The sequence below is a fragment of the Balaenoptera ricei genome, chromosome 7 (genome assembly GCF_028023285.1).
Source record: "Balaenoptera ricei isolate mBalRic1 chromosome 7, mBalRic1.hap2, whole genome shotgun sequence".
Lineage (NCBI taxonomy): Eukaryota > Metazoa > Chordata > Mammalia > Artiodactyla > Balaenopteridae > Balaenoptera > Balaenoptera ricei.
In genome coordinates this window covers 8,797,257-8,811,454 of record NC_082645.1, presented here as the reverse complement: position 1 = coordinate 8,811,454, position 14,198 = coordinate 8,797,257, and the positions used below count along the sequence as shown (strand labels likewise).

At 37.0% G+C, this 14,198-nt stretch overlaps 2 protein-coding genes across 6 annotated transcripts in view; one reads left to right on the top strand and one right to left on the bottom strand.

The window, feature by feature from the left end:
• C7H2orf76 (chromosome 7 C2orf76 homolog) overlaps window positions 1-7,569 on the top strand; it is an 88,972-nt gene extending 81,403 nt beyond the window's left edge. For all 3 annotated transcript variants that reach the window (XM_059927647.1, XM_059927649.1, XM_059927648.1), the window contains one exon: window positions 7,393-7,569. In XM_059927647.1, the coding sequence (XP_059783630.1) occupies window positions 7,393-7,469 (77 nt within the window). In that variant the 3' untranslated portion in view covers window positions 7,470-7,569. The remainder of the gene's footprint in view (window positions 1-7,392) is intronic.
• The window catches only part of STEAP3 (STEAP3 metalloreductase), a 136,183-nt gene that overhangs the window by 42,674 nt on the left and 79,311 nt on the right, over window positions 1-14,198 (bottom strand). The window contains exons 6-7 of one of the 3 annotated variants that reach the window (XM_059927644.1): window positions 10,570-10,638; window positions 932-2,327 (exon numbers count right to left, since the gene is read on the bottom strand). The exons of 1 other annotated variant lie outside the window; for it this stretch is intronic. In XM_059927644.1, coding sequence (XP_059783627.1) covers window positions 10,612-10,638 — 27 coding nt within the window. In that variant the 3' untranslated portion in view covers window positions 932-2,327; window positions 10,570-10,611. Of the gene's footprint in view, window positions 1-931; window positions 2,328-10,569; window positions 10,639-14,198 lie in introns of those variants that run through there. One more of the 3 variants, XM_059927645.1, reaches the window with a different exon arrangement.

Below are 14,198 nucleotides of genomic sequence, written 5' to 3'. Positions count from 1 at the left end.
AGGAGGACGAGAATGAAGTACATTCAGATCATTTGACTCAGGGAAGTAGATATCTGCTCTCCAAACATTCAGAATGCAAATAGTTCTTTCCAGAAGGTATGCTCAGAATTCTGCGGAGGGCGACTTTAAGTGATTGACAGGTTATTACTCACTTAATAACCTACTTACTCATATCAGCATCATTTGAACAGACAGTTTAAGAGAATAGGGCCTGGTAGAACTCATGTGGAATAATGAAGTGAGATGTTGTTTGTATAACATGCAGCGTAGTTTCTGATAGTCACCCAGATCACTCTGGGCCGACCAAGTCATGGAATTTCAAATAGGAGCCTAGTGTGTACAGTTGAAAAATTGCCTGATTTAGCCTTTCCATTTGGAATATGCATGTAGTTTTAGTTTAAAGAAGTGCTGTGTGACATGTTTTATGACCATTAGAGGTCACTATAATTCTACTTACGTGTACACTTACAGATGATGTGGCAGGTGGACGAAGTTTGTGAGAGAGATGTGAGCAGTTGAAGGCATTATGCCTCGGACATGCCTTTGTGGTCCGTGACTCTAATGAAACAGCACAAATCATACTTACTTTCTAACTTTTTTATAGGCACTGGTTAAGGAGCACTCTAAGGGTCACGAAGTCCATGTTAGGAAGCCTTAAATTTTTTTGACAGGTGTTTTATTGAGTTATTTTAGTCACATCTGTCAGGAATTCATTTTTAAATGACACACGTGGCTAAAGTGGGTTCCTGGCATATCTTCCAATTTAAATATGATTTTAAATACCATGTTGTATAACCTCAGACTTGTTTACTGTGTTTAAGTCTACACTGTTGGCTAGATTCAGTGTCTTTCCTTATTGTGAATACATAAGATTGATTGGAAAAACTTATTATTTGGAAAAACAATTTTCAATTTGGCATTTATTTCTTCAATTGCTATTATATTATTATAGCAGGTGGCACTTAGCAACTGCTTGTTGTTAAGCATAAAGCTATAATTAGTATAATAGACTGGTATTGATATAGGAATTGACAGATAGCTCCATGGAAAAGACTGGAAAATCCCAAAACCAACTAAAAGAAATTTCACAATATAACAAAATTCTGACATCTCAGATAAGTGGGGAAAAGAATGAATTAGCCAGAAAATGTTGGGCCCATTGCGAAAACATTTGGGAAAATCAAATTTAAATTCTTAGTCTTCATTCCAAAATAAATTCTCTATAGGTTAAATGTGATAATGTAAAAAAAATTTTCTTAAATGTAGGTCAGTAGTTTCATAATGCTGGGGAGAAGGGCATGCCCTTATAAAGGGCATGCCTTTGAAGCCAGAAGCCATAAAGCCGGGAGAAATGCTAGATTTGACCACATAGAGTTAAATGAGAAGCAAAAACTGTGAAAAAATATTTGCAGCATATATGACAAAGAAAAAGTTATTAGCCTGACTTTATAAAGAGGTCTTATAATTAATATAAAAAGGAGAAATAAATTCTACTGAGAGAAGAAATAGCTAACATAAAAAATAGTTCAGCCTTATTAGAAATGAGAGAAATGCACATGAAAATAGATACTATTTTATGTAGTTTTCTACTCTAGTGGTTAAGAATTAGAGGCTAGAGTCAGAGTGCTTGGGTTCACAGCTTGACTCTGCCACTTACTGTCTGGGTGACCTTCAACAAGCAGTGATTATAAGACTAGCAGACGTGAAGAACGGTGGTAGTATCTGAGGGAGTGTTAGGAAATGAATGTTCTCTCGTACTATTGTTCGGAAGCTGTATTACCTCTAACTTTCTGTAGGTCAGTTTGACCAATAAGACTTTCTCAAACTTAACTTTCTGTCATATCTATTACCAAGCCAACAGAAGTGCTTCCTCAACTCTGTGACTCCCCCCCAGGTTGTGATATGCCTTCTGAGGTGTTATCTCTTACCTTCTCTGTTTGGGATTCATTGATGTAGAGCTTTATTTACTGAATGGAAATAGACTATATTGTGTGATACCATTATTATTTTAAAATGTATGTGTTTACATGTCTGTATATGTATATGGAGAAAAGATCATATGCTAAAATTATAGAAATGGTTTCTCTGGGTGGTGGCATTGCCAGTAATTAATCTTCTTCCCTTTATTCTCCACATTATCTAATTGTTCTTGTATTGATAATTTAAACTTTTTTCTACTATTTACATGTATTACTTGTAAAGTAAGGACCCAATTTTAAGGAATAAACTCCTAAATTTGGAGAAAATTGGTTTGAATGAAGACTCCACATTTTGCTTGCTTTGTGACCTGGAAGCCATTTAGCCTCTCTGAACTTCTACTTTGATTTCTGTAAAACAAAACGGAAACAATTAAACCTATTTCAGATGGTTGTCATGGGTTGAGTAAAAGAATGTATATGAAAGCATCCAGAGCAATGCATGTAAAGGCCCTCAAAAATACTTAGTTTATTTGGAAGCCATTTTGGAGAAAGCAATTGGCAAATGTTTTGAATTTGTTAAAACATCAAGTTGTTGGTTTAATTGTTATTAATTTCAGACTTAAGTAACGAACCACCTATAAAGGTGTAAATCAAATCCCTCTTTTTGTCATTCTTGTTTTAAGGCCATAGATCTTAGATCAGCATCAGATCCTTTTTGTGGGTTCTCCACTGGTTTCAGGGTGGTACTTCAAACTGCTCTCCTGCCGTGGCAAGCCTACAGCCCTGCCTGAGGGTGACTTTGGTCCCTGTGGGGAGTGATCCCCTCTCCTGCATGTTCCCCTTTGTTGCCTAGAGCAGTGCAAAAAGTTCTAAGTGCAAGTAGATTGTAAAAGTGATACTTGAAGTGTGTGATTTTTCTAGGGAATTTTCCCTCCCTCGGTGGCGTGCCTGGTTAGGGTTTTAAGATGTTTAAGAGAAAAATTCTAAGTCATCACTCTCTCCCTTTTTACCACTTGATCTTGCTGTAGAGCTGTCACTCTGCTAGCATAGCCAATTGCCATGGGAATAATGCCAGTGAAACAAATGTATCATTAGGACTTTTCTGTAAAAACCATGAAAGGAAAAGAAAGACTGTGAGGGGGGAAATTAGGGGAACAAAGTGGTTTGAAGATTTCTTTTCTCACTGAGAAATTCTCTGGCCTTTTATCTACATTGCAGATCCCAATTGTATATTCTGCTTACACTTGATGTCAGGGGAAGTTTTTGGTTGTGGATTTAGTTCTAAAATACATAAATAAAAAGATTTGCTTTGTGGAAGGAAGAAGAAGGCCTTACCTAGAATTGTTATTTATAATTTAAAGATTTTCATCTTGTTGTTAACAATTGTGGTTTTATGGACTAATTCCCCTAAGTAATAAATTTGCGTGTTAAATATTTTTGGGGTTATATTTTATCTCTTTCATTTTGCTACATTCTACTGCTGCTATCTTTTGAATCTTCTCTGGTTTAGGAAAGAAACTGGGGTAGGGTAACTCTTCTAAAGTCAGTTACGTTTTATTGGAAATATTTTAAAACAAGATACAGGCGGCCAAACCATAAGTGCTCATCTGTGGGAAGAGTTCGCATCAAGCCAGATCTTGTAATAATTCCCAAACTCCCTTGTGGCTTGTCTTCATCTTGTGTGTCACTCCTGTTGTCTGCCCGCAACCAGAACCCAGCCTTTGTGCCTAGCACCTCTGGGTGATCTTGGATAAGCAGCTCATATGATAGGATTCCTTGGCTCCCACTTCTTTATCAGGATCATATTTGATTTGTGTTTCCTGAAGGTTTGGGTCCCTTTCCCATTCTCTTTTGGGTAGTAATATCTTGGGGCATACGTGCTTTTCTCCTTTGACAGTGCGTTAAACTGGCTGTTCACGTTAACATCATAACAGCGATGGTCTGGTACTCGATTAAGTAGGTGGTGGGACCAGGGAATTTGAGATCCCAGAGCAAGGGGGTCAGAAGGAACCTCCCAGACATGTTTCTTCCCTTATTGCCCTCCCCTCGCCATTGTGGAAATCACAGTGTCCAGTCTATCAAAGGTCAGATTCATTTTACTATTTGTTTTCTTCAAACTAGTTTGAAATCTTCTCTGCCAGCTTGAAAACAGATGCTCAAGCAGCTACGAAATAAAAGACACAGTAGTTTGGAACTATCTGTTGGATTGTTGACCTCCTTTGGTGAAAAGTTAAAAATATAACTCAGCAGAGAGCATGGTTTTGAATGATTTGTAGATTAGGATTTTGTGAAACTTGCAAGGATGGGGTATAGTCCTGGACCAGGGGAGAGGGTGAAACTTTGTCCTTTTGGTCTCAAATTGCTGCAGAAATCACACCTGGCCCTTCATGGTTTTTTTGTTTCTGTTTTTGTTTTTGCCAATAATCTGCAGTTATTTTCACATTACAGCCCGCCCGATGATAGTCTGCCCTGATCATTAATTATCTGTACTGCAGTCAGGATGCACGTCTCAGTCTCTTTCCTCAGACGACGGTTGCTGTGCTGCGCACGACTTTGGTACTGACTAGTACAAGCCTAGGGACTTAGAAACTATACACTAAATCCTTGCTGGCAGGCGAGTTTATTGAAATAAGTTCGTTGAGGAGTTTAAGTACATTGCACTTAATTTTTCTGGAGATTTTACATTTAAAATGGGTTTTTCTTATATTTAAAAAATTTGAAGTCATTATTTTCCTGTTCAAGGTGTATATATGTGTATTTTATAATGGAAACTTTATAAAATTCTTAATTATTTATTTCGTATCCAACATGTGATGTCCTAGCTTGCGTTCATTTTATTAAACCTGAAAGTCAGTATTAAAATGAACCACAAATGTATTTGGAGAGTTCTTACTTGATTTCATTTGATAGTAAGACAAAGGGATGAGCTGGAGTGTATTTATTGGATTTGAGAATGCACATTCATTTCAGATTCACACGCCAAAGCACTGTGCACCTGAGTGCACTGGCGCCTGCGGCACATTTAATTTAAAATCAGGTGCCGTAGGGGACCGGCATGTGGTAGACTTCCCGAGGGTTCTTCTGGAGCCATTTTAAATAGAATTTGGGAAGCAGGAATTTAAGGGATAATGGTGGAAAGGGTGGTATGTAGAGGTCTTGAAAATCGTTATTTGTTTTCATTTTAATTGGCAAGTAAATTTGCAGTCTAAATACGTGAAATCATTCAGACATTTTCAACAGAGTTCTATAGATTTAAAAAAAACATTATATTCTATTTCTGTTTGAGGACCACATTACCAAAGTTTAAAATCCATTTTATGTCTTTCTTTTGAATGTTCAGAGCAACTAACTCTTAATTTGTGTGTTATTCTCCAATTTGTTAAGGGTGAGAAATTTTTTCAGCCTGGACCATTTGAGTTTAACCCGTTTGTCAATCTAGTTTTCCTGAAAAAATTCATTCATCTGAAAATAGAATCTTTACCTAGGTGATCTCATTTTGAGTCTGTATTATATGTATTATGTAGATAATGGATTGCTCTGTAAGTTAATTAGAAAGAAGAGAACCTATGTGTCAAAACAAAAATGCTTTGTCAGTTCTTTCTTTTTATCTGCTTCATTCTAAACCTCTTATTGGTTTCCTGAAGAGCCATACGATATATTAGTTTCTCAGAAGGGGTACAGAGATAAATGTCAACTGCGGTAAGTAAAATTGTAATTACAGTTAGTGTGTATTGAGCAAAGTGCTGTGTGGGCAAAGCACGATGTAAAGTTCTGTATGTAAATAGCACATCATGGATGAAACCTTGCATTGTGATTATTAAGAACAGGGGGCTTTTCTCATTCTCCATTAGGAGGAGGATATTAGAATCACTTGCAAATTATGTAGTCTACCTTTGGGCTTGCTTCTCTTCAAAAAAGGAAACCCCAGGAGCTTTTTATATGAAGGATAGATCTCAAAATATCTTCTCTTTGAATGTTGAATTTTTTGAAGCCCCTTGATTCCAAGTGTAGAGCTCTTAGCCGTTCTTTTAAATGCTATTTTCTTGTAAAATTTCACTGTACATTAACTTACTGTTTGCCCAGGGCGCATTTGTTTACAGCCCCTCTCATTGATTCCCAGCTTCTTTCTTCTGTGTCTCCCCATCCCCTACACCCTCCACGCACATCCAGGCTTATTGTGACAAGAGCTTGTAATCTGATTTTTATCAAGATTAATCTTCATCTAATCTTGAAGATACAGTAGGACTGGAATGAGGATCTGAGACTATGGGTGATCTTATTTTCCTCTTTCAGTATTTCTGTATTTTCTGTAAAGAACACGGTAATTTAGGTTTGAGAAACATTAAATTTGCTATTCTTAAAACTAGCAAAAAACATTTTTAATGAAATGTCATGCTAAGTTCTTTAATTTCGTTCTTCTGTGATAAATTCTAATGATGAGATGAGAACTGTAAACTAGGAGACCCGTGCTAATCCTTGGCATCCTTCCTTATTATCCTATTTATTTGGCTTGAAGAATTTTACTTGTCAGTTTTAGGAGGATATGTTAATTGTGTGATCAGTATTCCTTACAAATAATCTTGTCTGTTTTCTTGTCAAGATTCTGAAGGCCCTTTTGCTCTTTCTGTAAAAGCTAAGCAGACTGTATTAACTTCTGGTTTAATTTAAAAAACAAATGTGGAACTTGTTGGCGTGACGCCTTAAAGAATCGCATGTTTAATAATTGGAAGGCTTTCCATCAGATTTGTCTCCAGTCTGAATTAATAATGTTGCTGACTTATTGTTTTAGAAGACAGAGTCCTTGACCTGTTAGGTTGAAAGAATTGTGACTGCTCTGAACCTTTGTGGGTCCTTTAGCTGTGCCATATCCCCTGTGAATAATTAGAGGTATTTGAAGGTATTGCGGTAGAAGCCAATTTGTGTCTTTCACTTTGCATATTGTTGAAGCCTCATGAATTAATCATAAGCAGGCAAAAAATTAACTTCTTCAGACATATTTTGATGGGTCATGAGGGAGAATGTAAAGTGATCTGTAAAATATTCTACTGATCCTCTAAGTATTAAATTATTACACCTACAGGCTAATTTCAGAGGGGGAAAAAAAAAAGAGTTTTCCTCCTTCTTCAGGAACTGAGTAGCAAATTTGAAAAAAATAAAGGCTTATTATTTCTAGGACTGTTAAGAGGACTATAAATGAGCAATTTTATGATTTCCTGAAAACCAGATTGAAGTGTTAATTCTTGTTTTTAATGTTTTTGCTTATTTTTCTTTTAAATCAGTTGAATTCTAGAGTCTTAAAACTACAACTTATACTTCTTGTTGATTTTGTGAAATGTGAAACCAAACAAGTAACTCATCTTTCTAACTTTAGGCAACTAAAGCACTGAATCAAAGAAATGGATTTCCATACTTGTTTAAAAATCTAGTTTTACATTAGATTTTCTTTCCATTTTCTATTTTTCTTTTTTTTCAGCCAATGAAACTGAAATTGCATTCTTCTGTGAAGAGGACTATAAGAGCTACAAAGCTAATCCCCTTTCATCCTGGTGAGAACTTCACAGGGCTTCCTTTTTGCATACTTGTATTAAGCTCTTTATTCCACTAGTGAGTTTTTTAAATTGACAAATAAACTTAAAAAAATGAATCCCAAGCTCTGCCACTTGAGGTAAAATCTGTGGTGTATTCTCTCTTCTGCAGGTCTCATGTTTTTCTTTCTTGTTGTAAAATAATGTATTTATTTATGGGGAAAACATTTGATTTTTTTAAGTGAAAGAAATAGTTATTCAAAAATCACCATGGAGTGTTGGTTCTTTAGTTATAATTTGTTTTTCTGAAATTAGAGGTCATTTTGGTGACTTGCATGTTGGATTCTTTAAAAAGATTATAAGACTTAAGGTCATTCTGTTTATTTTGTGTTTTCTCCGTAGTTTCTAGTTAGACCCCTGTTACTATCTTTGGCTAGCAGGGATTGTAAGAGTCTCTTATGACCATGAATGCCATCTTTTCACTTACCATGTTACACACCACCACACATGAAATAGAACTGGGTATATTTTAGGGAGGTTTTCTGATGTCGGAGGGCTTTTCTTTCTTTTTGTATTAAGCCCACACAAATAACATTGCTGAAATGTGTTTTTCTGAGCTGTGTTTCCTGACTTCAGGGGCAAACTATAATAGAATCAAACTCATTTATTTGGAGAAAGAAGATAGCAGGATGATTGCACTTCTGGAAGAAAATTGTTCATTGAGAACAAGTCTAAGTCACGGATGATACATTCTTTCAAAATAACATAATACTTTAATGACGGACTACCAGCACCCGAAGAGTAGTGAATTCAAGGGGGCCTTTCAGCCAGCATGCATCTAATCGGAACTCTGAGAGAGGTTAGTTGGCTCTAGAATTACTCCATGAAGCCTTAAAACTGCTAGGAGGGCAAATTGGTTTCATTGTGGTATAGGCTAATTTAAGAAAACCTATTCTGCTTAAAAAATCAAGCTTGAAAGTCTGGTTGACATAACCAGAAGATGCGTTGCTTTGTTTAAAGACAAAGCACTTGGAGTAAAGGAAGATAAAGGCAGAAGGTCTGTTGAGCTAGGCCTTATAAGTTATGCTGAGGAGTTGGAAACTTTATCTAGTAGGTAGTTGGGAGCCAGTGGAAAGATTTAAACAGATGAATTACATGATTAGATTTGTATTTTAGAACGTAAGCTTTGGCAGCAGTATCCAGATGGCAGAAAGACTAGAGGACAGTTGTCATAGACCAGAGGAAGATTGGAAGGACTCACCTAGGACCTGACAAAGGGGAATGGAGAAGAGGAGACCTTGTTGACATAGTGCTAACATTTGGTCATGCATTAGATGGCAGGCATTGTGTTAGGTACCTACATGTGTTATTTAATTTTTACCACAACTCTTTAGTCTTGATAGTATCATATTTATCTATGGCTGAGGAAATTGCGGCCCAGAGAGGTAAGGTAACTTTCCCAAGGCAGTGCAGTAATTTGCACTGGGAGTGGAGCCAGGTCTTTCTTAAATTTCTGACCTTGCCCATTTCATCCTGTGGCCTCCCAGGAGAGGTATGAAGTAGAATCTTTGGGACTAGGTGAATGGCTGGTGTGGAAGGTGTAGGAGGAGGAGTGGAGACTTCAATGATTCTTCCTGGAGTGAATGACTGGATCGATGGTGACAGCATCAACCCAAATAAGGAATTTAGTAAGTAGAAGAACAGGTTAAAACATACTCCGTTTGATTATTTTGCAAACATTCAATTTACACACACTTTGTTTCTTTTTTAAGAAAAATTAAGCATACCTTTACCTGTATGTTTTCTTTTTAACAAATAATGCAAAAATATGTACATATGTCTAATCTTTGTTTTGGCGTGTATTTATTTTCCTTATTAGAAAGTTACATATAGGCTTTTTTCACTTGTAAACACAGATGTAAAAATCAGAAACTAAAATACATTACGACTAAAAAGGGCTTTTAACCAAGAGTGAAAGATTGGTTCAAAACATAGAAAACTTATCAATGTACATAATTCTCAAAATATATACAGAAGAAAGAAATTGTGCTATCTCAGTGTTGCCCAAAAAAAGCATCTGATGATGGGCAACCCCATGCGTGAATAGAAATAGAATAGAACAGAATCCCCTTAACCTGATGAGGGTTACCCACAGAAAACCTACTAATGGAGAAGTGCTTAAGCAAACCTATTAGATGAATAGGACAGGGAGGGCACTATTACCAGTACTATTCAGAATTGTTCTGCCTCTTATTGTAGCCAGTGCAATAAGAAAAGAAAAGTAGTGAGGACCACAGACATTGGAAAGGAGACTACACATTCATTTGCAGACAATATGATTGCAAGAGAATCAACTGACAAGTTATAAGAACTAATAAGAGACTTTATGAATGCCTGATAATGAACTTAAAATGTGCACAAAAGCTATAAAATGTTAACTAGAGGATATAAAAGACCTAAATAGAGAGATACTACATGTTCATAGATGGAAGCTTTGATGTAGTAAAGATGTTGATTTATACCTAATCTGTACTTCAGTGCAACCTCAATCAAAATCCCAGGATTTATATTGGGATTTGACAAACTGATTTTAAGGTTCATTTGGAAAAGCAAATATATAAGAATAGCCAAGATCAGTTTGGAAAAATGAAAAGGAGGGCGGATTGCCTACCAGATGTCAAAATATATTTTAAAGCTGTAGTAATTAAAACATCTTGGTTGTGATACAGAAGTAGACCAAAAAATCAATGAATAGAAACTGACTGCTGTATATGGAAACTTAGTATATAATAAAGGTAGTATTTGTAATCAGTGAAGAAAGATGGATATTTATCCCCTGCCTAGGCATTAAAAAAATGATTAAGGACCCTACCTCCTACCATTCACTAAAATTTCAGACAGATTAAATAAGCATGAAAAACAAGATGATGAATTTATTAGAAAAAAAATGGATTATTTTATGACCTTGGGGGTAGAGATGGCCTTCTTAAAACACAAAATGTGCAAGTGCCATAATTTGCTGAGTTTGAAGTATCTATATGAGAAACTAGATTCCCCCTCCCCCCAGAAAAATTATAAATGGGTTGAAAGGCCAGTAAAGACTGGGAAAAACTACTTGGACTTACAAGGTAGACAGAGGATTAGTTTCCAGAATATATGAAGAACTCTTACAAGTCAATGAGAAAAGGACGAACCTGCAACAGAAAAATGGACACATTTTGTAAAGAAGAAATTTGTAAAAAAATAAAAGGAAACATATATGGCTTATAAAAATGTGAAAAGATGCACATCCTTTTATTCAAGGAAATTAAAACAACAACAGAGTATCATTTCCATTCATTAAGATGGCAAAAAGTAAAGGGTTTGATAACAAGTATTGGCAGTGATGTGTGCCTACGCTGCCAGTGGGAGTATAAAGTCATGTGCAGTCACTTGGTCAAGCAATTTGATGTGCTATCTATTGAAATAACAAATGTATGTCTTCTATTGACCCCGCAGTTCCACTTCTTAAAATTTGTCCCAAAGAAACCCTCTCATGCCTGCAGGAGGAGGCATTTATAAGGGAATTCACTGCAGTGTTATTTATAGTAGAAAAACACTGTAAACAACCTAAATGCTGTCAGTAGAGAGTATATAAATGACGTTTGGTATATCTATACTCTGGGTTACTACTTAATCTAGAACAATGGGGGACATTCATATTACTTACTGACATGGGACAATCTTTGAGACATCTTGATGGATAAAATTGCAGAGAGGCTCATAAACTGATGTCGTTTGTTTAAAAAAGGCACAAAATGATAATATATATATATAATGTATATATATAATACATGTGTGTATATGAATATACACATTATATACACATATATACATATACACAAAAGAATATACACCAAATTGATAACATCGATTACCTCTGGGGAGGGGCCTAGAATTGGGAGGTGAAGGTGGTAAAAGCCTGTATCTGTATATTTAAGGAGAATCTATTTGTGTTAAGAATTAGTAAAAACTAATGCATGTGTAGAAATTAAAAGAAGCAGGAAAAAAACCGATCAGGCAATTGCCATTAATATTTCGGCATATTCCATCTAGGTTATTTTTTCTATGTATTTTTTTAATGTTTCTGATCTTTTGAGTGTGTTTTAAGTTATACAAGTAATATTTCCTTGTTAAAAACAACTCAGGTAAAAAGTAAAAATCCCCTTCAAAGGTCACTTTTTTGCATAACTTGGTGTTTATACTTTAGGAGCTTTTTTTTTCTGCACACGTATCATTATTTAAATGTGCATTTTAAAGCATTATCATTTGATTATTTTAAAATATCATTCTCTTATATATAAAAGTCTCATTTTCTTTTTGAATCATCATTGTATACCAGATACTGCATGTGTTTTATCCATTATTCAAGTCCTCGAGTTGGGTAGAGCTGTGAGTAGCCCCATCTGTGAAGTGGAGATGATGATGCCCACCTCACAGAGTCTTGGGGATCAAGTGAGACACTGCCTACATGGGACTTAGTAGGCAGGGCCTGGCATGAGGTAAGTGCTCATCAGATGTCTTATGATACTCATTATGAGCAGTGCAGCAGCATCAACTCCAATTTGGAGCCAAAAACCCTGATACTCTCAGATGTTAAGCCACTTGCCCAAGGCCTAAAATCTGGAAAGTCGAAGAACGTTCTGCCACTCACTGAAAACAAGGGGTGTTGGGCACTTGGAGAAACATGGTATGAAGGTTGTCAACCACGGGCCGAGAGACTGTGTCCAATTTTTGTTGATTGTCACCCCTTCTCCAAGCATTTTTGCCATTCTCAGTTGAACTTACTTTCTCTTCTTGTGCCAAAGGAACAGACAGGCCCTAGCCCCACTTAATAATCACACCTAGTTTTATGTGAGTCTGAGGAGCTTTTTGCCACAGCAAAGGTGTTTTATTCCCTTCTCTCTCTGCCTGTTCCAGATACATGCAGGAGAGGTGGTGGTGCTCCTGCCTATGTGGGACACTCAGAGAGATGGCCCGGCCTGGGCCCCTTGGGAAAACTGCTGCTCACTGCTGAGGTGGGGAGGGGAGAGTGAGTTTTTCCCACTCCCTGCATGTGGCGGCAGGGGCTGGAGGAGTCTGAGGTTGCTGAACTTCATCTCTAGAGCACAGAGAAGTCCAAGTATGACAGTGTCCAAGGATCCGGACTCTGGTCCTCTTTTCTTTGCTGTGTGGGCATGCATGTGTGCTGGGGGAGGGGCTCTGATTGTTGGTTACAGGTCGCTTCCCTTCATTTTACTCTTCAAACGCTCTCATGGTTAATTAGATTAGCAAAGGTAACTGAAGTACGTGGCATAGTTTCTTACTTGGTTTGAGGTGAACATTTTGAACTCCACTGTCATGATGGGGGGGGGTCTTGGGTGTCTGTGGGCCTGGAAAGTACCCATCTCTCATGTTGAACCCCCAGCATGAAGCTCATGGTCACTATCGACCTTTCCCTCCACACCTCCAGCATTTATGGGAAGTGAGGACGTGGTAGAGGAGAGCACGGCTTTTGTCATTTCTCTCCATCAAAGGAGATGTATTTATTCAATGAATCAGACCTGAGACCAGTTCCTCCATCCCCAAGTGTGCATTTTGGGTTATAATACACTGATTTTGGATAATGGTCTTTGGAGACTCATTTTTTGGTTGTTAGTGAGAGGATCATATAATGTATAATGATTTAAAAGAAACATACAGGGCTTCCCTGGTGGTCCAGTGGTTGAGACTTGCGCTTCCACTGCCGGGGGCACAGGTTCGATCCCTGGTTGGCAAGGTTCCTTTTAAAGGAACTTCTCTAGGCGGGAAACACAAGAGAAGAAAAAGACCTACAAAAACAAACCCAAAACAGGGACTTCCCTGTGGCGGTCCAGTGGTTAAGACTTCACCTTCCAATGTAGGGGGTGGGTTCAATCCCTGATTGGGGAGCTAATATCCCACATGCCTTGTGGCCAAAAAACATAAAATGGAAGCAATACTGTAAGAAGTTCAATAAAGACTTTAAAAATGGTCCACATAAAAAAATCTTAAAAAACAAACCAAAAACAATTAAGAAAATGGCAGTAGGAACATACATATCGACAATTACCTTAAATGTAAATGGATTAAATGCTCCAACCAAAAGACACAGACTGGCTGAATGAATACAAAAACAAGACCCGTGTATATGCTGTCTACAAGAGACCACTTCAGACCTAGGGACACATACAGACTAAGAGTGAGGGGATGGAAAAAGATATTCCACACAAATGGAAATCAAAAGAAAGCTGGAGTAGCAATACTCAGATCAGACAACAAAAAAAAATAGACTTTGAAGACTGTTCCAAGAGACAAGCACACTACATGATCAAGGGATCAATCCAAGAAGAAAACATAACAATTGTAAATATATATGCACCCAACATAGGTGCACCTCAATATGCAAGGTAAATGTTAACAGCCATAAAAGGGGAAATCGACAGTAACACAATAATAGTGGGGGACTGTAACACCCCACTCACACCAATGGATAGATCATCCAGACAGAAAATTAATAAGGGAACACAAGCCTTAAATAACACATTAGACCAGATAGATAGATTTAATTGATACTTAATGGACATTCCATCTGAAAGCAGCAGAATACACTTTCTTCTCCAGTGCACATGGAGCATTCTCCAAGATAGATCACAACTTGGGCCACAAATCGAGCCTAGGTAAATTTAAGAAAATCGAAATCATATCAAGCATCTTT